Source organism: Mustela nigripes, chromosome 15 (assembly GCF_022355385.1).
Source record: "Mustela nigripes isolate SB6536 chromosome 15, MUSNIG.SB6536, whole genome shotgun sequence".
NCBI classification, from domain to species: domain Eukaryota; kingdom Metazoa; phylum Chordata; class Mammalia; order Carnivora; family Mustelidae; genus Mustela; species Mustela nigripes.
This window is the reverse complement of record NC_081571.1, coordinates 50,825,765-50,851,712: the sequence shown is the minus strand read 5'-3', so window position 1 is coordinate 50,851,712 and position 25,948 is coordinate 50,825,765. Positions and strand designations below refer to the sequence as shown.

The following is a 25,948-nucleotide window of genomic DNA, read 5'->3' as shown; positions in this document are numbered from 1 at the left end:
AGGGTCATCTGTGTGTATGGGGGTTGTGTATATAAAATTAATGAAATAGAAAAAAAAAACCAACCTCTAAAGGCTGTTTCAGATTAAAGAAGAAAGAAAAGACATAATTAAACATAATACATGAATCTGAATCAGATCCTGTGCCAGAAAAAAACTGTTATAAAGAGATATTACCAGGAAAACTGACAAAAAATGGATGAAAGTATTGCTATCAATGTTGTGCTGCATTTGGTAAGTGTACTGTGGTTATATATAAGAATATTCTTATTCCTAGGAAATAAACTCTGAAGTGAAAGCCTATCATCCATTCAATTTCTTAAACCATTCAGAAAAAAAAATTTACATGTCTCTGTGTGTGTGTGTATGTGCTCGGGTGGGAGAAGAGAAAGAATAAGAAAGATAAATAAATGTAGCAAAATATTAAAAAAGGGTGAATCTAAAAAAAAAAAAAAGGGTGAATCTAGATAAAGGAAATGCAGTTGACCTTTGAACAACACAGAGGTTGTTCTGCTGTGCAGTTGAAAATCTGCATGTATGTTTTGACTCCCCAAAAACTTAACTACTAATAGGCTACTATTACTGGAAGCCTTACTGATAACAAACAGTTGAGTAACACATTATTTTGCGTGTTTTATGTATTATGTACTGTATTCCTACAATAAAGTAAGCTAAAGAACATGTTATTAAAAACTTCATAAGGTAGAGTAAATACATTTACAGTACTGTACTGTATTTACCAGAAAACAGCATATAAATTGGCTCCTGCAGCTCAAACCTTGTTGTTCAAGGGCCAACTGTATAGAATTTCTTTGTACCATTCTTGTAGATTCTGTGCATGTATGAAATCTGGAAGAAGCTAAAAAAGAATATGAACCAAGACAGAATATGAGAACACTGCTGATTTTATAAGATACAAAGGGAACTGATGCTCTGAAAGTGACAATCATTCAATTATTCAGGATTGAGAAGAGGTTTATGTTGGCAGGTATGGAAAGAGCACTTCTCTATAGCAATTCTTCCATTTACCAACAAAATATGCTGACAATTCTAGTTCATTATTATATAAAGATGTTTTGTCCCACAAAATTTCAGATAACAACATTGGCACTCATCATTAATTCTCTTGATATAGACTTGCATATCCTTTTTTTAACCACAGAAGTGCTTGGTTCTTTAGGAAAAAAGACTGACAGAAAACAGTATCAAATTGCTCAGTGTGTGTGTGTGTGTGTGTGTGTGTGTGTGTGTGTGTGTCTATGTTTTGACGAGCTGCACAAAAATATTCAAGATACGTTCTTTTGAGGTGAAGAATTGGCATATCATTTTAGAACCAGTACCTTTATAAGCAATGAATTATCCATGAATGGCTCAAGGATTCCCTGGGCACTGTTCCTAGTGGGAGAAGGAATGTCAGATCAGACTAATACCTAATAAAGAAAAAGGAAGACTGAGGAAAGGTGGCATAAAATAAAATTCATACACTGTGATGTCAATATGAGAGTTTCTTATCAGTTCCTTTCAGAGCCTTTAGTCTAGACTAAAAAGGAATAGATATTTTACATCTCCACAATAAATTCCTTAAAGCTTTCATGAACACTATATTACCACTAATTCCAAAGCCTTTACTGGAAAAAAACAAAACAAAACAAAACAAAACAAAGCTAAGATGTAATGAGTCCCGCTTGAGATATAATCCTATGCAAATGGACGGATATATGTTAGATGGAATAGCAGCTCAGAGGCAAAGAGAAAATTTTAGAACAACATAAGGCTAGACTATTTCAGTATAAACAAAGCGAACCTATGGGCAAAAAGAATTCTGCAAAGAATAAAAGAAATTAGGTAACAAAGAAAAGATAATTTTTTAAATTTTGGAAGTTATTAGAGAGGTCCATTAATGAGAGTATTCTGTAAATTATCAAACAAAAAAAAATCAGATACTAAAAAATTTCACTTACAAAGTAGAAACCTGGTGCGCCTAGGTGGTTCAAGCCTCCGACTCTTTCTCTTTTTTTAAGATTTTATTGATTTATATCAAGGAGGGAGTGTGTGTATATGTGTGTGTGTGTATGTGTGTATGGGCAGAGGGAAAGGGAGAAAGAGAACTTCAAAGAGACTCCAAACAGAGCACAGAGCCCAATGCAGGGCATGGAGCCTAACATTAAAAAAAAAAAAAAAAAAAGAAAGAAAGAAACTTAACTGTATTATTCTTTCTTCCATAAAGAAGTAAGACAAAAGAGCTAACTTATTTTAGGACTGAGTTAGAATATTTCCACTCAAATTTGATGTATGTATGAATGATGCGGATTACTTTGTGTAACCATGAAAACTAAGAATATTATGAATAAAGTTATTGTAATTTATAAGAAAAAGAGTTTAACTGCAATACCAAAGCTTTTATTTCAAACTTAGTATCTTTACTTCATTAAGTTTGTTTTGCAAATGACTCATTTACTTGCCTGCTGAAGAAGCCAACAGGAGATAAAAGGCAGATAAAGATATAATATAGGAATATGAAAAAAGGTAGAATAAGGGAGACATGTCAAAAACTGTTCTACTCTTGGAAATAAAGCACTGAATGGATATTCTGGACAGCTGCTACACATGAAGCTTTAAACTAGCCCAGTATGACACAAAAATCACAAGCTCTACTTACCAGATCCCCTATTCGCTCTCTTACCTTCTATGAGTAAAAGAGTGAGGACAAAATCCTGCTACTACCAGAGAAATTGTAGGGGCTGAAAATAATTTCAAGTAATATTCATTTAAAAATGTTTATGGACTGAAAATGATTCCAAATATATTTCAAAACATGGAATATATATTTTAAAACAGTTAAAATGACCATAACTTAAAAAATACTATTAACATTAATTCTGGGTTGCAAGCTTTCTATTTAGATTCATATACAGACCTCTCATGTAGGCTCCCAAAATCAACAGTATATTCAACTTGTTCTTCTGTTCCCATTGAGTTTTAAAACTTCCTCATTTTGGTAGAAAGAATCCCCAAAGTGTGTGCAGATTCAGAAGCAACAGAACATGAGATAATAATTGTTTATGTATTTGAAAGATGGACATTTGTTATTTATTATTAAAGTGGTGAACTTGAATTGCTAGACACAAAGGTCTTATATATGCCTGAGAAAAGTAATTTTTTTTGTAGAAAAATTAAAGTCCTTGAGTAAAAACCCTTTTTTTCATTCATGTTTGAAAGTAGCATACTACTTCCATACATTTTCTTTATAATAACATAGGACATTTAACCATAAAAGAAGGAATTTCACAAAGAAAAACTTTTAACATAAATGAAGTTGATATAATTACGCCTGACTAGAAAACTGTGTATAGGCATGTCTGAAGCTTTAGCTGATTAAGCATGACTCAGGGAAATCACAATCCATGTAAGGACTGAAACACATTTATTCTAATTTTTGATACAATGGAAGTCAGAATCATGTATTTGAGTATTAAAAACTTAACCTCTGAAAAATAAAGGAATTTTTCCTTGGGTTTCATTATATACAAAAAATAAATATGATACTCTCATAATATATGAGTTCAAATATTCCTAGACAATTTGTACTCAAAAGAATTTTAGTGGATATAAGATATATATAGTCCTTTTTCAAACAGTATCCTAAACACTAGGCTTTAATTTTGAAAAAAAACAGGAACGGCAGAGATATTAATATAACTCTCAAAAATACCTTGGGTTCACCATTCCTTTTGTAAGGTAACAAAACTAATGTATTAACTCTTCTGAGGGGCTGTAACAGATAATTTCAGAACCCAAACAGACTTCAAACTCATCAAGCTACCCATTTGACGTTTCAATACTTATGGGCATATTACTGCTGAATACTTGGCCAGCTGACACCTAAACACTTTTTTTTAATGCTTAACTACTTCTGATGGAGAACATTATTAGATGCTAAGGTATTCTGAAGAGTCCTATTAGAAAGTTTAATTTTACTCCTTTTTGTAACATTTATCCAGATGTCCCATTCTACTACATTAGGTCTTCCCAAGTAAGAAAATCAGATCATTCATATGAGAAACGTTCAAATACTTGTAAACAATTATAGCACTAAAAGGAATTTTTAAAAATTTCCACCATTCTGGTCATTTTCTTCTTAAGCCCTTGGGTTTAAAGCTTGGGTGCCCAGTGCCCAGCATGATTTTATAGATAAGGTAATCACAGACCACATTCTAGTTACAGGCATACCTTGGAGACATTGTGGGTTCAGTTCCAGACTGCAGCAATAATGTATCAGAGTAAAGCAAGCCAAGTGAAATTTTTGATTTCCCAGTGCACATCAAAGTTTATACTATACTGTAACCTACAAAGGGTTCAATAGCATTATGACTAAAAAACCACAATGTGCGTACCTTAATTAGAAAATAATTTATTGCTAAAAAAATGCTAACCATCATCTGCACTTTCACTGAGTGGTAATTTTTTGCTGGTGGAAGGTCTTTCCTCAAAGTTGATGGCTGCTGACTGAGCAGGCTGGTGGTTGCTAAAACCTGGGGTGACTATGGCAATCTGTTACAATAAGACAAGTCTGCTGCATTGATTGACTGTCTTTCATGAATGATTCTCTGTAGTATGTGATACTGTTTGATATCATTTCACCCATAGTAGGACTTTTCAAAATTGGAGTCAATCCTCCCAAACCCCACCACTGCTTTATCAAGTTGATGAAAAATTCTAAAATCTTTTTGTTTACAATCTTCACAGTATCTTCAGCAGGAGTAGAGTCCTTCTGAAGAAGCCACTTCTTTGATGGCCACAAAAACTTCTCATCTGGAAAATTTTACCATGAGATGGCAGCAATTCAGTCACATCTTCTGGCTCTGGTTTAATTTCTTGTTCTCTTGGTATTTTACCACTGAAATGACTTCCTTGAACACCTCTACATCTTCCACGAGAGATACTCAACTTTTTCCAAACTCCTGTGAATGTTGATATTTTGACCTCTTCCCATGAATGACGAGTGTCCCTAATGGCATCTAGGATGCTGAATTCTTTCCAGGTTTTCAATTTACTTTACCCAGACCCATCAGACGAACCACTACTTATAGCAGCTATAAGCTTTACAAATGTATTTCTTAAATCAGAAGATTCTCAAGTCAAAATGACTCCTTGATCCATGGGCTGCAGAATGGATCTTGTGTTAGCAGGCATGAAAAGAGCATCAATCTTATTGTGCGGCTCCATCAAAGGAGGTGTGTGTGTGTGTGTGTGTGTGTGTGTGTGTGTATAGGCCAGGGACATTTGTGAAGTGCCAGAGGCACTGTCAGTGAACAATAATATTTTGAAAGCAATTATTTTTTTCTGAGCAGTAGGTTTGTAGAGTGGGGTTAAAACACCAGTAAACTATGTTGTAAATAGATGTGCTATAATCCAGCTGTGTTGTTCCATTTATAAAGCACAGAGTAGATTTAGCTTAATTCTTTAGAGTGTTAGGATTTTTGGGATGGTAAATGAGCACTGGCTTCAATTTAAAATCACAGCTGCATGAGCTCCTAACAAGAGCCTATCCTTTGAAACTCTGAAGGCAGACAGTGACTTCTCTAGCTATTAAAGTCCCAGATGGCACCTTCTTCCAATAGAGGCTATCATCTACATAAAAAATCTGTTGCTTAGTGGAACCATCTTCATTAATGATCTTAGCCAGATCTTCTGGAGAACTTGCTGTAGCTTCTACATCAGCACTTACTGCTTCATATTGCACTTTCATGTCATAAAGACAGCTTCTTTCTTTATACCTCATAAACCAACCTCCTCGAGCTTCAAACCTTTTTTTTTGCAGGTGAGGAACCTCACCTCTTCCAGCCTTTGGAGAATTGACGAGAGGTAGGGCCCTGTTGTGGATCAGGCTTCAGCTTAAGAAAATGTTATGGCTGGTTTGATCTTCTATATAGACCACTCAAACTCGCCCCATAAAAGCAATAAGGCTATTTGCTTTCTTACCATTTGCATGTTCACTGGAGTAGCATTTTTACTTCTTTCAAGAACTTTTCCTTAGCTTTCACAATTTGGCTGTTCAGTGTAAAAGGCCAACTTTCAACCTATCTCAGCCTTAGATATTTCTTCCTCACCAAGCTTACTCATTTCTAGCTTTTGATTTAAACTGAGAAACCATAAGACTCTCTTCCTTCACTTGAAGACCTGGAGGCCATTACAGGTTATCAACTAGCCTAATTCTAGTACTGTTGTATCTTAGGGAATAGGGAAGCCCAAGGGCAAGAGACAAGGGAATGGCTGGTTAGAGGAGTCAGAACACAAGTGACATTTATCAGTTAAGTTTGCTGTCCTATATGGGTGCTGTTCATGGTGCCCCCAAATAATTACAATAGTAACATCAAAGACCACTGATCACAGATACCATGACAAATACAATAATAATGAAAAAGTTTGAAATACTGCAAGAGTTACCAAATTGTGACACAGAGACACAAGTGAAGAAATGCTGTTGAAAAGATGGTGCTGATAGAAATGCTTGATGTCGGGCTGCCACAAACCTCCAGTTTGGAAAAAAACACAGTATTTGTGAAGTGCAATAAAGTAAAGTACAATAAAAGGAGGCATGTGTGTATAACTTCTATTAGTGTAGGATAGTATCTCCATATTGAAATCTTTCAAGTTATTTGCATGTTTCAATTGGAAGTCCATATTAAAAGCAAACTCAACCAGAAATCAGAAAAGAAGAGCTGAAACTCTGTAAGTAGAAAAGTGACTACTTTTCTGCAAGGTAGGTCATGTGGAGTAAATCTGAGGCAATATATGGGGAGATAAACCTTGCAGGGAGGGAACCTCCATCAGCTGGCTACAGGAAAGTGAAATAGCAGCAGAACAAAAATCAGAACTTTTAAAAGTCTGCTCTGGTGAGGGACTTCCCAGCCTGAAAGTCGCTCGCTGGCAAAGTGGGACAAAATCCTAGGTGGGACAGTGTGGTCTCTAATCTCTGGTTTCATGAAGGCCCAGGGTGCCTGAGTATGGCAGAGCTCTCAGGAGTTGGAATGGGGACGCCAGTTGCAATCAGTGAGCCAGTTTGGTGTTGCCATAAACCATGAACCATGGCATGATGAGGTGACCACTCTCTGAGCTAGGGCCCAGCAAATGGCAGAGCCATGGCGAGACCCCTATCCCAACCCTGGGAGGAATAACACGGGCGCATGTTGCAGGAGTTGTCAGGGTTTGGAAACTGAATTGCATAGAAGAGACAGAAATGCTTCATCACAGATGCTCAAATGCTTGAGCACAGAGGGTGGACCAGAGAGACAAGAGTGACTGATTGACTTTCCCTGAGAGTGTAGTGAGGAGTTGGGAGGTGTGAGCTTTCAGCTCTGGTCCTGGAGATTGGGAAGCAGCCATTTTCATTCTCATCCTCCAGAGTGGTGTGGAAAGCCTTCAGGGGCTGAAAGTCACATAGAGCAATCCAGAGCAGATTACTTAGCCTGGACCCCTAGTAAGGGCAGTGGAATTCTACCTGGGGAGAAGACACCTAAGAATCAGCACAACATTCCCCTCCCCCAGAAGATCAGCATCAAGATCGAGATAAGACCAAGTTTACTGACCACACAGAACTGCAAAACTGCAGTGCCAGGGGAAAATAGTATACAGAATTCATGCTTTTTTTTTTTTACATGTTTCTTTAATATTTCAATTTTAATGTTTTTCTCTTTCTTTTTTCAACCAATTTCTTATTTTATCAACTCTTTTTTAAAAATCTTTTTAAATTGTCATTTTTACAATTACATTCTATCTTTCATTGTATTTATTTTTATATATACCTAAGTTTTGCTTTCTTTACAATTTTGGGATGCAGTTTCCTCTAATAAACAGAACAAAATACAACCCACGATATATTGTATTGCTCTATTCTCTTCACCTTTCTGATCATATTCTCTTTTTTCTTTTTTTTCTAAAGTCTTCTTAAATTTTCATCTTTACAGTTGCATCTATCCTTTTAATGTATTTAATTTTATTTTGTATATATGTATTTTTCTTTCTTTACAATTTTGGGTTGCAGTTTCTTCTAGGAAACAGACCAGGACACAGTGCATTGCTCTGATCTGCTCACCTGTCTGTTTATTCCTTCTTTGCTTTTCTTTCTTTTTTTTTTTTTTGCCTTTTAATTTTCATTTTTGCAGTTATAGTCTATCCTCTCATTGTACTTAATTTTATTTTTGTACATAAGTAAGTTTTCCGTTTTTTATGGCTGGGATCTAGTTTTCTAACAAATAGACCAAATACACACACATTGCTCTATTCTGTTCACCTGTCTGATAATATTCTTTTTTTTTTTTTCTGGTTTTGGGTCTCTTCTGATTTGTTTAGGGTATATTTCTCAGGGGTCATTGTTGCCATTTTCGTATTTTGTTCTTTTGTTCACCTATCCTTCTTTGGACAGAATGACAAGACAGGAAAAACTCACCTCATGAAAGAGAACAATAGGCAGTACTGACTGCCATGAATCTAATCAGTATGGACATAAGTAAGATGTCAAAATGAATAATAAGTAAGATTATAAAGATACTAGCTAGGCTTGAAAAAAGCATAAAAGACATAGAGAATCCCTTTCTAGAGAAATAAAGAACTAAAATCTAATCAGGTTGGAATAAAAAAGGCTTTAATGAGAAGCAATCAAAAAAGGAGGTTCTAGCTGCTAGGATAAATGAGGCAAAAGACAAAATGATGGAGATTAAAGAAGCTGACAAAAGGAGAGATAACTATTGGATCAGGAGGGTAAAATTCAAGAGACAAGTGATACCACAAAGCAAAACAATATTAGAATAATTGGGATCCCAGAAGAAGAGGAGAGAGAGATTGAGAGAGGCAGAAGGTTTATCAGAGCAAATTATAGTGGAGAACTCAGGCATTCAAGTCCAAGAGGCACAAAGAACGCACCTCAAAATCCATAAAAATAGGTCAACACCTTGATATATTACAGTGAAACTTGTAAATCTGAGACAAATAGAAAATCTTGAAAGCAGTCTGGGGACAAGATGTCCTTAACCTACAAGGGTAGAAACATTAGACTGGCAGAAGACATAGCCACAGAGACCTGGCAGGTCAGAACAAAGAGGCATGATATATTCAGGGTGCTAAATGAGAAAAATATGCAGCCAAGAATACTTTAACCAGCAAGGATGTCATTCAAAACAGGAGAGATAGGGGCGCCTGGGTGGCTCAGTGGGTTAAGCCTCTGCCTTCGGCCCAGGTCATGATCCCAGGGTCCTGGGATCGAGCCCCACATCGGGCTCTCTCCTTGGCGGGGAGCCTACTTCTCCCTCTCTCTCTCTCTCTGCCTGCCTCTCTGCCTACTTGTGACCTCTCTGTCTCTCTCTGTCAAATAAACAAATAAAATCTTTTAAAAAAAAAAAGAACAGGAGAGATAAAAAGCTGCCAGGACAAACAGAAACTAAAAGAATTTGTGATCACTAAACCAGCCCTACAAAAAATATTAAAGGGTCCTCTAAGGAAAAAGAGAGCTTAAAAGTAACACATACCAGAAAGGAACAGAGACAATATGCAGAAACAGTAACTTTATAGGAAATACAATAGCACTAAATTCAAATCTTTTAGTAGTTACTCTGAATGTCAGGAAACAACAGATGTTGGTGAGGATGCAGAGAAAGGGTAACCCTGTTACACTGTTGGTGGGAATGCAAGCTGGTACAACCACTCTATACAACAGGATGGCGGTTCCTTAAGATTGAAAACAGAGCTACCCTATGACCCAGCAATTGTATTACTAGGTATTTATGCAAAGGATACAAATATAATGCACTCTGATGTTTATAGCAGCAATGTCCATAATAGACAAACTATGGAAAGAGCCCAGATGTCCAGTGACACATGAATGGATACAGCCAATGGAATACTACTCAGGCATCAAAAAATTGGAATCTTGCCATTTGCTACGATGTGGATGGAACTAGAGGGTATATTGTTAAGTGAAGTAAGTCAATCAGAGAAAGACAATTATCATATGATATTATTCATATCTGGAATTTAAGAAAAAAAAGAGAGGCTCATATAGGAAGAAAGGGAAAAATAAAACAAGATGAAACCAGAGAGGGAGACAAACCACAAGAGACTCTTAACCTTAATCTTAAAATTTGTTAAGTTTCTGATTCAGAAACTCATTTATTTAATTTTTCCATATAAATCATAGATTTAATGTCTGGTTAAAAAATTTTTGCTGTAAGATGAAAAAAGTCCGAGGATCTAATGTATAATATCGTTACTATAGTTGCTAACACTATATTGTGTAATTGAAATTTGCTAAGAGAGTAAAATTTAAATGTTCTCACGGAGAGAAAAAAAAAAAAAGGTAACATGTGAGGTAAGAAATGTGTTAACTTGATCTTTCCAAAATGTATACCTATAACAAACAATCAGTTTACATACTTTCAATATCTTATAGTTTTATTTGCCAATTATACTTCAATAAAGCTGGAAAGAAAAAAAATTACGAAGATTCAGGAACACATCACATCAGTAACCCAATGTCTGACAAACTCCAGGGCATCTCCTCCAAAATAAGATATTATTGCATCTCGCATATCCTCCATAAAGAAAGAAGGCCTCATTCCAGTAATGGTTACCTAAGACATATTCCTGGTTCTCAACACTTACGGGGGTTGGATAGATGGAAAGGATAATCCTGAAGTGGGGCGCCTGGGTGGCTCAGTGGGTTAAAGCCTCTGCCTTTGGCTTGGGTCATGATCCCAGGGTCCTGGAATCAAGACCCACGTCAGGCTCTCTGCTCAGCAAGGAGCCTGCTTCCTCCTCTCTCTCTGCCTGCCTCTGTCTACTTGCAATCTCTGTCAAATAAATAAATAAAATCTTAAAAAAAAAAAAAAAAAAGAATAGTCCCGAAGTCACTGCTAGTAAGAAACGGCTGGCAATAATTTTACTATAAACAGAAATTACTGTAAAGCACTTAATCTAAATGCATCCCTAACTCACTTCCCCTTATTAAGATCCCAAAAGCTTGTGCTTTCTAACACCAACCAACACAAGAGGAAGTTAGACTTAAAAACAAAACACAAACAAACTTGCTGATATTTCTACTTGGATCCCATTAAATGTATAGTTTAACTTAAAGAAACTGACATTTTCGGGGCGCCTGGGTGGCTCAGTGGGTTAAGCTGCTGCCTTCGGCTCAGGTCATGATCTCAGGGTCCTGGGATCGAGTCCCGCATCGGGCTCTCTGCTCAGCAAGGAGCCTGCTTCCCTCTCTCTCTCTCTCTCTACCTGCCTCTCCATCTACTTGTGATCTCTCTCTGTCAAATTAATAAATAAAATCTTAAAAAAAAAAAAAAAGAAACTGACATTTTCATGAAAAATAGATTAGTTTTCTATCTATACCATACCCAAAATGAACTTGGGATCATAAAAGGTATAATGTGAAAAATATAACTATAAAAATTCACATGGAAAAAATGAAGGTACAAGGATAGGCAGGTACAAGAATAACTACAGCAACTCTGAAGAAGAATCCTAGTCGTTTTGTCAAGTTTCACTAATAATTTTTTTGGAAATTTTTGCCATGAATTATACTCAATTTACAGATTAATTAAGTAAGAATTAAATTGCAGGGACATCAAAAATCCTACTTTTCTGACTTTATTCAGCAACATTATATCTCTTTGCAGGGGGATTTTTTTCCAGCTGTTACTGTGCCACAACGGCTGGGTGAACACAGCTTACATATGGGAAACCCCATGAGCACCTGGCTTGGTGAGCAGGCGGGACTACAGTTCTGGATCCCAGGGGACATCTATAAAAAGTCACTCCTGAAGACAAGGAGAGGTAGCCAATTTGCCTAATACACAGAAACAAACACAAAAATCAGGCAAAATGAGAAGACAGAAAAACATAATTCCAAATGAAAAAAACAAGACAAAAACCCAGAAAAAGACCTTAATGAAACAGAGATAAATAATCTATCTGATAAAGAGCTCAAAGGGATGGTCATAGAGATGATCACCAAACCTGGGAGAAGAATGGATGAACTTTAACAAAGAAAAAACACAAGAATATAGCAACCAGAGCTGGTTTATATAAAAACAACCAGAAAACAATGAACAAAATGGCAATAAATACCTACCTACTAACAACTGTTTTAAATGTAAATGGACCTAGTTTTCCAATGAAAAATACAAGAGGGAATCAAGGGAGATCAGATGATACAGAAAAATAGACTAGTGGTATAAATCACCCCATCAGAAAAGAAAAAAAAAAAAGAATTCTTAAAAATGGGAATTGTTAAAGGGACCTCTGGGACAAAATCAAATGTACTAACATTTGCATTACAGGAATTCCAGAAAAAGAAAAGAGAGAAAGATGCAGAAAGCTTATTTGAAGAAATAATATCTGAATATTTTTCCAACCTAAGGAAGGAAACAAATACTAAAGTCCATGAAGCACAGACAGTCCAAAACAAGATGAACCCAAAGAGATCTACACCAAGACACATTATAATTAAAATGCCAAATATTAGATAAGGAGATAATCTTAAAAGCAGCAAGAGAAAAACAGCTAGTCACATACAAGGGAACCTCTGTAAGACTATCAGCTGATTTTTCAGCAGAAACTTCACAGGTCAGAAGAGAGGGGCATGATATATTCAAAGTGTTGGAAGGAAAAAACTCAGAATGAAGAACACTCCACCCAGTAAGGTTATCATTCAGAATTGAAGGAGAGATAGTTTTCTAGACAAGAAAAACTAAAGGAGTTTCCCACCACTTGACCAGCCTTATAAGAAATGTTGAAGATTCAGATGTCTTTAAGTAGGAAAGGCTGTAACTAGAAATAGGGAAATAAATGAAAGAAAAAATTCTCACTATTAAAGGTAATTATAAAGATAGTAAATTAATGAGTTATAAAGCTAGTATGAAGATTAAGAAGAAGTAAAATCAAGTATAACTATAATGATTAGTTGAAGAATATACAAAATAAAAAGATGTAAAATATAACATCAAAATATAAAACATGGTAAGGGGCAGAGTAAAAATGTGCTTTTAGAATGCATTTGAACTTAGGCAGCCATTGACTTAAAATAGATTGTTATAAATATATGTAGAGAGAGAGATGGTAACCACAAACCAAAACCTTATAATATATACAAGAAAAATAGTGAAAGGACTTATAAACACGACACCAAATGAAGGCATCACACCATAAAGGAAAAAGAGTAAGAAAAGAAGAAAGAAATGGAGATGAACTACAAAACCAAGCAGAAAACAATGAACAAAACCTACTAACAACTGCTTTAAATGTAAATAGACCTACTTCTCCAATCAAAAGACACAGGGTGGCAAAAGGAAATAAAACAAAACAAAACAAAAACAAACAACAACAACAGCAGCAGCAGCAAACCAGGATTTAAATGAACTAGAAAATTAAGAACAAAGTCCAAAGTTTAAGAAGGAAGTAAGTAATAAAGATCAGAGTGAAAATAAATGAAACAGAGACCTCTCCCACCCCCCAAAAAAAAAAAAGATCAATGAAATTAAAAACAGTTTCTTAAAAGATAAACAAAACAGATAAACCTTTAGACAGACTCATCCAGAAACAGAGAGAGGGTCCAAATAAATAAAATAAAAAAAATTTACAACCAACACCACAGAAATACAAAGGATCATAGGAGACAACTATGAACAAGCATACACTAACAAATTGGACAACCTAGAAGAAATGGATAAATTCATAAAAACACACAATTTCCAAGATTAAATCATGAAGAAATAGAAAACTAAATAGACTGGTTTACTAGAAATGAAACTAAATTAGTAATAAAAGAAACTCCTAACAGAAGACCAGGGCCAGATGGCTCCTTAGGTAAATTCTACCAAACATTTAGAACAGTTAATACTTATCTTTCTCAAATTATTCCAGGAAATTGAAGAGGAAGGATGTTCCCAAACTCATTTTATGAGGTCAGTATTAACCTGATACCAAAACCAGACAAAGACACCATAGAATAAAATTATGGGTCAAAATCCCTGATGAACACAGATGCAAAAATCCTCAAAAAATATTAGCAAACCAAATTCGGCAAGGCATTAAAAGGATCATACACCATGAATAAGGATTTATTTTAGGAATACAAAGATGGTTCAACACCCACAAATCATTCAACATGATATACCATATCAACACAATGAAGAATAAAAATCCTACGATCTTGATAGAGAAAAACCATTCAACAAAATTCAACATCCATTTATGATAAAAACCCTCAACAGAATGAGTATAGAGGTAACGTACTTAGATATAATAAAGACCATGGATGACAAAGCCACACCTAATATACTCAATGGTGAAAAGCTAAAAGCATTTTCTCTAAGATCAAGAACAAGATAAGGATGCCCACTCTCACCACTTTTATTCAACATCTACTAGAAGTCCTTAGCTACAGCAGTTAGACTGAAAAAAAAAAAAAAATGGCATCCATACTGGAAAGGAAGAAATAAAACTGTCATTATCTGCAGATGATGGGATACTATATATAGAAAACCCTAAAGACTCCACCAAACTAATAGAACTAACAAATAAATTCAGTAAACCTGGAGGATACAAAATTAATACACATGAATTTGTTGCATTTCTGTACACTAATAACAAACTCTCAGAAGGAGAAATTAAGAAGACTATTCTATCTAAAATTCCATCAAAAAGAGTAAGATATCTAGGAATAAATTTAACCAAGGGGTTAAAGACCTGTACTCTGAAAATTGTAACACATTGATGAAAGAAACTAAGAACAACTAAGTGGAAAGATATACAACATTGAAGAATTGGAAGAACTAATGTTGGTAAAATATCTAACTTAAGGCAATCTACAAATTTAATGCAATCCCTATCAAAATATTAAGGGCAGTTTCATAGAACTAGAACAAATAATACTAGAATTTGTATGGAACCATGAAAGGCCCTGAATACCCAAAGCAATCTTGAGAAAGAAGAGTAAAGCTCAATTATCACAACCGTTTTTCAAACTATACCATAAATCTAAAGTAATCAAACAGTATGGTACTGGCACAAAAGCCGACATAGATCAATGAACAGACTAGAGAGCACAGAAATACACCCATACTTAAATGGTCAATTAATCTATGTATGACAAAGGAAGCAAGGATATATACTGGAAAAAAAGAATCTCTTAGTAAATGGTATTGGGGAAAACTGGAAAGCCACCCATACTGGACTACCTTCTTATACCATAAACAAAAATAAACTCAAAAACAGATTAAAGACCTAAACATAAGACCTGAAACCACAACTCCTTGAAAAAAACACAGGCAGTAATTCTTTGACATTGATCTTAGCATTATTATTTTGGATCTGTCCCGTCAGACAAAGACAACAGCAGAAAAATAAACAAATGGGACTCCATCAAACTAAAAAGTTTTTTTTACAGCAAAGAAAATTATCAACAAAACAAAAACACAACATACGGAATAGGAGCAGATATTTGCAGATGATATATATAAATAGAGATTAGTATCTATTTAGAAAAAGAACTCACACAGGTTAAGGTTAAAAAACAATCTGATTACAGAATGGGCAGAGGACCGGAATAGACATTTTTCCAAAGACATACAGATTGCCAAAAGGCACATGAAAAAAATGTTCAACATCACTAATTATCAGGGAAACACAAATCAAAACCACAAAGAGGTATCACCTAACAGCTGTCAGGATGGCTATTACTGAAAAGCCAAGAAATATCAAATGTTGGTGAGGATGTAGAGAAAAGAGAACTCTTTTTTTAAAAAAAATTTTTCCAAATTATTTTTAAAATTAACATATAATGTGTTATTTGCCCTAGGGTTACAGGTCTGTGAATCGTCAGGCTTACATACTTCACAGCACTCACCACAGCACATACCCTCCCCAATGTCCATATAACCCAACCAAACCTCTCCATACCCCCCTCCCTGCAGCAACCCTGTTTGTTTTGTGAGATTAAGAGTCTCTTACAGTTTGTCTCCCTCCCAATCCCATCTTACTTCATTTTTTGCTTCCCTACTCGTGAAACTCCCCATTTTACCTCTCCAATTCCTCTATCAGGGAGATCATACAATAATTGTCTTTCTCTGATTGACTTATTTTGCTCAGCATAATACCCTCTAGTTCCATCCTCATTGTTACAAATGGCAAGATTTCATTTCTTTTGATGGCTGCACAGTATTCCATGGTATAGATATACCACCTCTTCTTTATCCATTCATCTGTTGATGAACATCTAGGTTCTTTCCATAGTTTGGCTCTTGTGGACATTGCTGCTATAAACATTTGGATGCACGTGCCCCTTTGGATCACTACATTCTTATCTTTAGCGTAAATACCCAGTACTGCAAATGCTGGGTTGTAGGGTAGCTCTATTTTCAACTTTTTGAGGAACCTCCATGCTGTTTTCCAGAGTGGCTGCACCAGCTTGCATTCCCACCAACAGTGAAGGAGGGTTCCCTTTTCTCCGCATTCTCGCCAGTATCTGTTGTTTCCTGACTTGTTTTAGCCATTCTGACTGGCGTGAGGTGGTATCTCACTGTGGTTTTGATTTGTATTTCCTTGATGACAAGTGATGTGGAGCACTTGAGAAAAGGAACTCTTGTGCACTTTTGGTGCAAATGAAAATTGATATAGCAACTATGGAAAATAATTTGGAGGTTCCTTTAAAAAGTTAAAAATAGAATGACCATATGATCCAGCAATTCTATAGCTATAGATAACTATAATTCTGTTATCCATAGAAAACAAAAACGCTAATTTGAAAAGATACAAGCACTCCTATGCTAATCAAAGCATCATTTACAACAGCCAAAGTATCAAAGCAACCCAAGTGCCTACAGACAGATGAATGGATAAAGAAGATGTGTTGTGTGTGTATGTGTGTAAATGTATGTAGGTATGTGTGTACACCCCCCCAAGAATATTAGTTCTAATAAAGAATGGAATCTTGTTATTTACAACAGCATGGGTAGACTTCGAGCATATTATGGTAAGTGAAATAAATCAGAGAAAGACAAATACCTTATGATTTCATTTACATGTGGAATCTAAGAAGCAAAACAAACACAAAAGCAGAAACAGACTCAAATACACTGATGGTTGCCAGAGGAGAGAGCAGATAGAGGGATGGAAGAAATAGTTGAAGGGGATTAACAGGTACAGCCTTCTAGTTATAAAATAAATAATATATGGGGATGTAATGTACAACATAAGGAATACAGTCAATAACATTTGAAAAACTTTACATGGTGACAGATAGTAACTTATTGTAGTGATCCTTTTATAATTTGTATAAATACTGAGTCACTATGTTGTACACCTGAAATAAAATATAATACTGTGTATCAATTAAACCTTAATGGGAAAAATGAGCTGTTCCAGTTTATTCAAAATTCTAGTGGAAAATTATTTTAAAAGATCAACTTTTAAATAGCAAGAGTTCAGAACTAATTGAACAATTATTTTATAATAATAAAAACAAACATTCCTATATTACTAGTTATGTGCAAGACACTGTTCTACATGCTTTACAAACTTTAAATGATTGAATTCTCAATAATTCAAAAGATCCCTTTAAGGACTAAAGCATCCCACGGCCTTTAGGATAAATACCAGTTGCTAGTATATGGACAAGTAAGGTAAGAAGGATTTTAGAGAACCAGAGTTTAGAACAAAAGAGAGGTGAGAAAAATATAAAAAAGCCAATGTTAAGGTCATATTTACTATTCTCTTTTCTCCAAATTCACAAAAATGAAATGCTAGTAAGTTATAAAATTCTGCCCGAATATAACAGTTCTGTTTTACTGGCTAAAAACTTGCACTTTCTTTTGAAGTTTGTTAGTTTGTCCATCAGTGTTATTCTAGACCATTCCTAAAAAGTCACATTAAAAAACAACATCAACAAAAAGCCAAATAAATCTTTCATGTATAACATATAGTTTCATAAATGCAAGGGTTATACATAATAAAAGATCTTATGGTAGGTTATAACAGCAATCCAATAAAAACTGTTGATTTATAAATGTATTTTATATTAAAATGTTTGGATTTAGATATACGTTCACATTACAGAAGAGACTCCTCTAATATTATTTTTATTAATGTGCCAAGTTTATAAAGTTGATGTGAATTCAGAAGTATAACAATTTGAGCCACTTCTAGAAGATCTCAGTAATAGTTTAATTATATGAAGACTTACCTCAACTTTTAGTGTCAGATATTGCTTAAATCACAAATGAATCTGTAAGTCTTCATTTAATCATTAAAAGCTTCACTGAGTTATTTTCAAAGTTTATCAGTATGTGAAAGGTATATGGAAACTTGACGAACTAGTTTAGCAACTTTTCTCTCTGAAATTATTTTCAAAATAAAAGTTGAAATAAGGGCGCCTGGGTGGCTCAGTGGTTAAGCTGCTGCCTTCGGCTCAGGTCATGATCTCAGGGTCCTGAGATCGAGTCCCGCATTGGGCTCTCTGCTCAGCAGGGATCCTGCTTCCTCCTCTCTCTCTGCCTGCCTCTCTGCCTACTTGTGATTTCTCTCTGTCAAATAAATAAATAAAATCTTTAAAAAAAAAAAAAAAAAGATTCATGAAAAAAAAAAAAAAAAGAAAAAAAAAGTTGAAATAAAAGGGTAATGATTCTGTTTACTCTGTATGTAGTCAAACCACTGATAATCTAGAGTGTTCAACAGTATTTACCTTAATACTCATCAATGATTTTCCTATTAGCTAGATTACTAAAAATAAATACACTTTTCTATTGATAAATTAAAGACAAATCATTTTCTTTCTTTCCCTTTCTCCAACACATATGAGCCAGAGCATACAGATTTTTAAGAAATGATCTGGGGACATATAATGTTATTAACACTTTGGACTCAAGTTCAGTAGGTTATTTTAAAGTAAAACTCCTTCCACTTTATGATTAGCAATTCAACTCCTAGTGAAAATTTACCAAAGATAAATAAAAAACCATATACCCAAACAAGACTTTATAAAAAAGTTCACAGTAGCTTCATTCATGATAGCTACAAAATGGAAACAACCTAATGGAAACAACCTAAATGTCCACTGATAGGTGAGTAAATAAAACAAACTGTGGTATATTCATACCCAGCAACACTAAGGAATGAGCTACTGATATAACAACAAAATGGATGAAAATATAATGTTGAATGAAAGAAGCTAGACACAAAAAAGTATATACTATACAATTCCATTCATTTTCAATCCAATACGAGCAAAACTAAGCCATGGTGACAGAAATGAGACAGTGTTTACCTTTTGAGGAATAGTGGTTGAGATGGATAAAAGGCATACAAGGAAACTCTGTAGGGTGACTGTAATGTGCTATATCTTGTTTTAGTATATGCAATAATTACATATTACAAAAACAATGCATGTAACTATAGTTCAATGGAATTAAATATTATATTTCTATTAAAAATATTTTTCCTTAGAAGAAAAAGTTAAAGCAACGAAAATAAAAAAAGAGTTTTTAACATTTCCAGATTTTTAGAATACTTACCTGTCTAAGAGCTGATCATGTTTTTCTAAAGCATCCTTTTCAGCCATCACTGCTCGGTCCTTTTCTGCCACAGCATTGTCCCTCGCTTCTCGGAGATTTCTAAAATTTAAACATATACTCATTTGTTCCCAAAACAAAATATCTATCTTTTAAAGTTTCACAAATGTGTTTGCTTAGAATTATCTGACACTTTTAAGGACCCACTGGAGGGTGGTGACCCAAGGTGCATATTATATGAATTTGCCTGCGTTGGTGTTTTTCTGTAGCAGGACAGTAATGCAGGTGCAAACATGGTCTATCTCTATATCTCACATTATCTTTCTCCATAACTTATCTCCACATAGGGTGAAGGTAGGCTCAACAATTTATATATACAGTAACTTGTTTAAACCTTACCATAATCTAGTGAAGTAGGTATGATTATAAAATATCCGGAAGAAACCGAGCTCTTGAGAAGTTAATAAATGTTCTCTAAAACATTTTAAATGAAAAGTATAATATAGAGATCGTAAGTGTCAAAATGGGAACAAAGTTTGGGATATGAGTAAATTGAAGTGATGGCCCTTGGGATCTCACTTATAGAGGAATGGAAAAGAAGAGAACTCAAGAACTCAAGAGAGCTGATAGGTTAGGACAAAGTAGAAGGGGCAAAGGACATGGAGTCCTGTTAAGATGACAAACAGATAAATGTAAATAGTGTACAAGCAAGATGGAAGATTAGAGATTGCTGTTAAAGGATGGTGATGTGGAGGCAGAACAGTACTTTCAGTGACATCATTTTAGTTGATCCCAAGATCCAGGGTGTGACCAGTAAAGTAGCTAAGTGAAGGAGAGATGAGATAAAGGTCAATATTCAGGTAGGGGTCAAGAAAGCATGAAGCCAGAGCATTAGGTTAAGTCCTTCACTTACAATACTGATGACAGCAGGAACTGAAATTGAGAGAAAGATAAATTTAGTGACAGTTAAGGATAATGTCCAAAAGGCAGAAGGTAACAAGAGTGCCACAGCAAGATATGAGCCTTTAAAGATCAAATCTCCTTTGTTTTTTTAATCAAAGCGGAAGTCTGGACCAAGAAAAAGATCAACAGGAAGCTTCTTTCAGAGAGCCACTTAATTTTTAAAAAATCCTCTTCCCTAACATAGTTGTAAATAAATGTAGAGTGTAACATAAATGATTGTGCACACCCAATTTCTACAAATTCCTTATGTTTTATTTTCTAACCTGTTTCCTAGTGGAGTAAACTGGAGTTCAAGAGCTCAAGTACCTACTTCAAAGTCAAATCCCATGTTAAAGCCATAATTTGAGCCCAATGATGTCTCTACTGCAAAGCAAATGGTTTTTTACATCATATCATCACATCCCCCATTAAGAAGTGGATGGGGTATTAGGATTTTGTGTTTATTATTCATGGAGAATGTCAGTAGAAAGCCATGAAAACCCACATCATTTGAATAAATCTATGTAATAACTATTGGATAGGAATGCTTACTTGCTGTGCCACTATGAAATGTCATCTTTTACACTGTGATGCTAACAACAAAATTAAAATTGGAAACACATCAACCAATGGAGATTCATCAGTCAAATGGTTTATGAGGCAGAAATAAAATAGTTTAAAAAAAACTGTAGTACAGATAACACTAAAAAGGAAACAGCTTTTGTAAATATTATCCAAATGGAAGTGCATTTTAAAATAGATATCACAAAATGTCATGTCATTATTTTCTGACATTATCCTGATTGTAATAACCTTCTAAAACTATTCTATCAAACTGAAACATGAAAATTTAGTTTTATACATAGAATTAAATTCTTTAAGCATATTAAATATTTATATATTTTTCATTCCTAGATGATCTATAAATTTTAGTCAGTAAATCATCACAAAATGGTTGTAATTTTCATTTCTCAAAGATAGCTTCATTATTCTCTGAGTTATTTCAATAGTAAAATTCCAAGTAGACTGCAATTATAGTACTATTAATCAATGCTTCTTTAGTAGGTAGAGAAGTTCAGTCCCTAACAATATTTCGTTTCTGGCAATAATGGGCATTAGAAATAAAAGTAAGTCATAGAGAATAAAATGAAACCCAGAATAAACTAATAATAGGGCTTGAGTGGAGGTATGATTAGAAGGTTATAATGGATTCAAGATGCCACAATCTATATCATCCAGTTAACTATAATTAGTGCTATATTAAGGCATAACAAAATTTCAAGGCCACAAAGAAGAGGAGTTGATTATTTTTTAACTGGAGGAAGAAAGATGAGTGAATGAAGGGAAGATATGTATGTTGGATCTTGAAGGGCAAATAAGTAAAGGTAATTCAAAAAAAGAAAACTAAAATGAATCCAAGAAAGTGCTATAAGTTGAGGTTTCTATCAACAGGTCCTCCCACAGATGTCTGCTGGTAGGATTTCTGTATGAACCTAATTTCCTTATCAGTTACCATATCTTTCACATCTCCACTACAACCTGCATACAAGAAGCCATACAATTCCTTTTAACAGAAAGATATAGATACTTTCTTTAATATTATCAATTAAGCTTTAAGGTTTCAAATTAAATCGGATATGAACTGAATCTATTTCACTGACAATAATAGTAGTAACAAACATATAAAGTGCTTGCCATGTGCTAGGAACCATTTTAGGCATTTTGCATATAATTATTCATTTAATCTTCACAACAACCCCACAAAATAGGTTGCATCATTATTTCCTTTTTACAAAGGAGAAGACTGAAACACAGAGAAGTTAAGTATTTATCTAAGGTCAGAAGTAAATAAGCTATGGTGTCCAAATTGTCTGGTTCTAGAGTCCAGGCTCCTTGTCAAATTATGCTGCTTTTCTTAAGGGCACCGTTTCTCCTTGAAATCGAGGACTTTTTGTCTCCCTTGCAGGACTTTTTTCCTCCCTTGGTGCCCGTGGTTCTAGGTCATGCCGCTTTGAAGAATGAAGAGGTAGAATGGTGGGCAGCAAAGCAAGGTTTATTGAGTGATAGCAAAGTGGTGGTACAAAGCTGCCCAGGAGGGAGGGGACCCGAAGGCATTGCCACTGGAGTTTTCTAAGTCTAGGGGCTTGTTGGTGGGCTGCTTTAATCTGATTAACCCTTCCCACACCTGTCATCCTATTAGGTTTTTGTCATATGGGAGAGGGTGGAAGGCTCCTTCCAAGGCCATATAAAATCCTTTTAAGGGTTGTTTCCTCTTAGGGCGTCAGCCCCTCATCCCTGCCTGTGTGCCTTCCAATTATCCTTCATCAATTTCACAGCACAAATGTTAAATCAAAAATAAGTCTTGAAAGAACTGTGATTATATTATATATACAATTGTTTTTACAGTCCATGCTCCTTCAGATCCAATTAGACTGGTTTGCTAGAATACCAGATGGATTATATTCTGGCCACAGATAAAACCCTAACTGCCATATAACTAATAAATTATCCATTTCAAATGTTAAATACATTAGAAAATGTAACAACATACAATTATGGAAGAGCAGGAATTCTAATGTTCTTCAAAAGAACAAACTCAAAAAATTGATAGACTATCCATAGCATGTAGAAGGTAATGAATCTAATTTAAAAGTCCAAATTGACTGTATAATCAAATGTAATTACAATAATAAAGAGAGATGCTGAGAGTTGGCCAACTGGTCAGCATTATAACAAATGTTTTAAATACAAAATTAAAATATTTCATCCTTTAAAATGCTTTTAAAAAGGCTTAACATTTGAGGGGTGCCTGGGTGGTTCAGTCAATTAAGTGCCCGACTCCTGATTTTCGGTTCAGGTCATGATCTCAGGGTCATGAGGTCGAGCCCTGTGCTGGGCTCTGCACTGAGTCTGCTTGTTCCTCACCCTCTGCTCCTCACCCTGCTCATGCTCTTTCACTCTCTTTCTCTCTCTCAAATAGATCTTTAAAAAGCTAGCATTTGATTTCAAAACCATTTTTCATGATTCTTTCATGTTGCTTCCTACAAACTTCATCCCCCACATACACATTCTTATCTCTCCTATCCATCCTATATTTGTGCATGGAAGGTAGAGAGGAAAGATGGCAGAAAAGGAAAAAGAAATCTGATCAATCCTATGGAAAGTGCAAAAGTAAAGTGACCTAGTATATATTATAACTCGTATCCAAATAACATATTTTTCAACTTGAGGCATTTTTGAGTGAAAGAGGGTGTTATTAATAATCATGCTAGAGAAACAGGCATAAACCAGGACTTCAGGGGACAAACAACTGGGAGACAATGTCATTTAAATTATAACATTCAAACAAGAAACTTAAAAAGTTTATTTCTCTAGGTAAAAGGATTTTAATATTATAATAAAATAGATGTATTTCATATGCAAACTAGTGTATCTGTGCAGAGATGATTTCATGTATATAAAGTTTAGCCAGAAGTATCTTACAACCAAAACCTGAAGCCTCAGTACAAACCTAACAACAGATTTCTGTACATGGAATGTATCTTCCTACAACTAGAAGATAAATTTCATGGTACCAGTATGCCAAATCTAAATTTATACCTGAAAAGTGGCAAGAAAAATGTTGGAGGAATGAGAAAACCTTGAGAACCTCTGAAATTCTAACAGGAACAAATCAGAGCTTGCGAACGCCAATGGCATGCTTAGCTGGAATAAACATCACTAACAACTCAGAACTTGAAATTTACCAGGAATAAAAAGTGAAAAACCATGGTTGTCAAAAGAGCTCAACAGGCATAAAACTAACCAACCCATCTTCCTTCTTCCTCTATATAAAAATATTTTTGGTTAATAAAAGTGAATACATCCTTTCCAGTTGGAACAAAAAGAGACTGAAAAAGGCTGTTTATATGACAAGCTTATTTATAGGGAAAGTGTTTGAATTAATCACCTACCTCTACATTATTTTCCGGGACAACACATAAAACTGCTCATTTCCACGCTTGATGCCTTCGTTCTTAAAATGGCATAGACAAGAAGGGCTACAAGTGGATTATCTACTGCTTATAATTAAGTGACTAGTAATTGTTCCTTTAATTAACATAGTTGTTGAAAATGAATGAATATGACGTAGCAAAAAAGGCAAAGTGGAAATTTTATGTAACACAAATTTCTTGGGAGAAGCTATGCATTTTCAGAGGAGAAACTTTTTGAGATTACTGTTGCCTAAACATACTATATTTTCCTATCATTTTATTTTAGTTGGTGGTCAGGCAGATATTTTTTCATTTTATAGATGTGAAAACTTTATCCCAGAGGAGGTATCTAACCAAACCATGGTTTAAAACCAGTTACGAAAAGTTTAAGCATTAAAATGCAAAAACTTATTTAAAATCATTCATGTGTTGAGGTTTAAAGCTGATAAAACACAATGTAATATATTAGAATGTAATAGGATAAATCCTTTTTTTTACTTTATTTTAATTCAATTAATTAACATATAATGCATTATTGGTTTAAGAGGTACAGGTCTGTTCTTCATCAGTCTTATATAATATGCACTGCTCATTATATCACATGCCCTCCTTAATGTCCATCACCCAGTTATTCTATGCCTCTATCCACCTCTCCTCCAGCAACCTTCAGTTTGAAACTGGGCGAATCTGGTGGATGGTTAACTGAGTGACTACTTCATTAAATCCATCTCATAAATCCATCTCACACGTTTTCACCTAAACCAACAGTTACCTGATTTCTCAAAAGCAGTTCCAACTAATTCTCTCATTCAACAAATATTTACTGAGCACTTACTATGTACCAGGTATTGGTACCTGGGAATCCAGCACTGAAAAACAGATGAAATTTCTACTTACATGGAGATTACATTCCAATACAAAAGAACCCAAAGTATGTTAGCAGGTGCTAAGTGCTCTGGAGAAGAATAAAGCAAAGAAGGGGCTAGTGGGCAGCAAGCATGGCAATTTCACCATTTTAAATAGGGTGGTCAGGAAAGATACCAGAAACAAGTAAGTCAGCATTTTATGTAGAAATTTAGACTGACACAAATGACATTCTGATCCTTGATGTTTATACTGTAATTTTTAAAATACTGCATAAAGGTAAAAGGTTATCAAATGACTACCATTTATATATAGCTTGATAATATATAATCTATTTTTCACATACATGATCTCATTTAGACCTTACAGAACACCTCGTGCAATAGTATTAGCTCATTTTCTAGAAGAGGAAATCAAACTTCAGGGATATTAAGTGAGATATTCACTCAGCTAATTTAGTGGCAGAGGCAGAATTTAAATTTAGTCTTTTAATCTCTTTCATAATATACTCCCTGTTCAGGGAATAATGCTCTTCTTCCAAATGTGTAAGAGAGTCTGTAAGTTTCAGTCACAAAATACCTACGAAGCAAGAAGTTATTTATATAA

At 34.8% G+C, this 25,948-nt stretch overlaps 1 protein-coding gene across 1 annotated transcript in view; it reads right to left on the bottom strand.

Moving 5' to 3' along the window:
• Window positions 1-25,948, bottom strand: part of PIBF1 (progesterone immunomodulatory binding factor 1) — a 196,853-nt gene that overhangs the window by 117,906 nt on the left and 52,999 nt on the right. Inside the window, exon 10 of the mRNA XM_059377554.1 lies at window positions 19,566-19,664. Coding sequence (XP_059233537.1) covers window positions 19,566-19,664 — 99 coding nt within the window. The remainder of the gene's footprint in view (window positions 1-19,565; window positions 19,665-25,948) is intronic.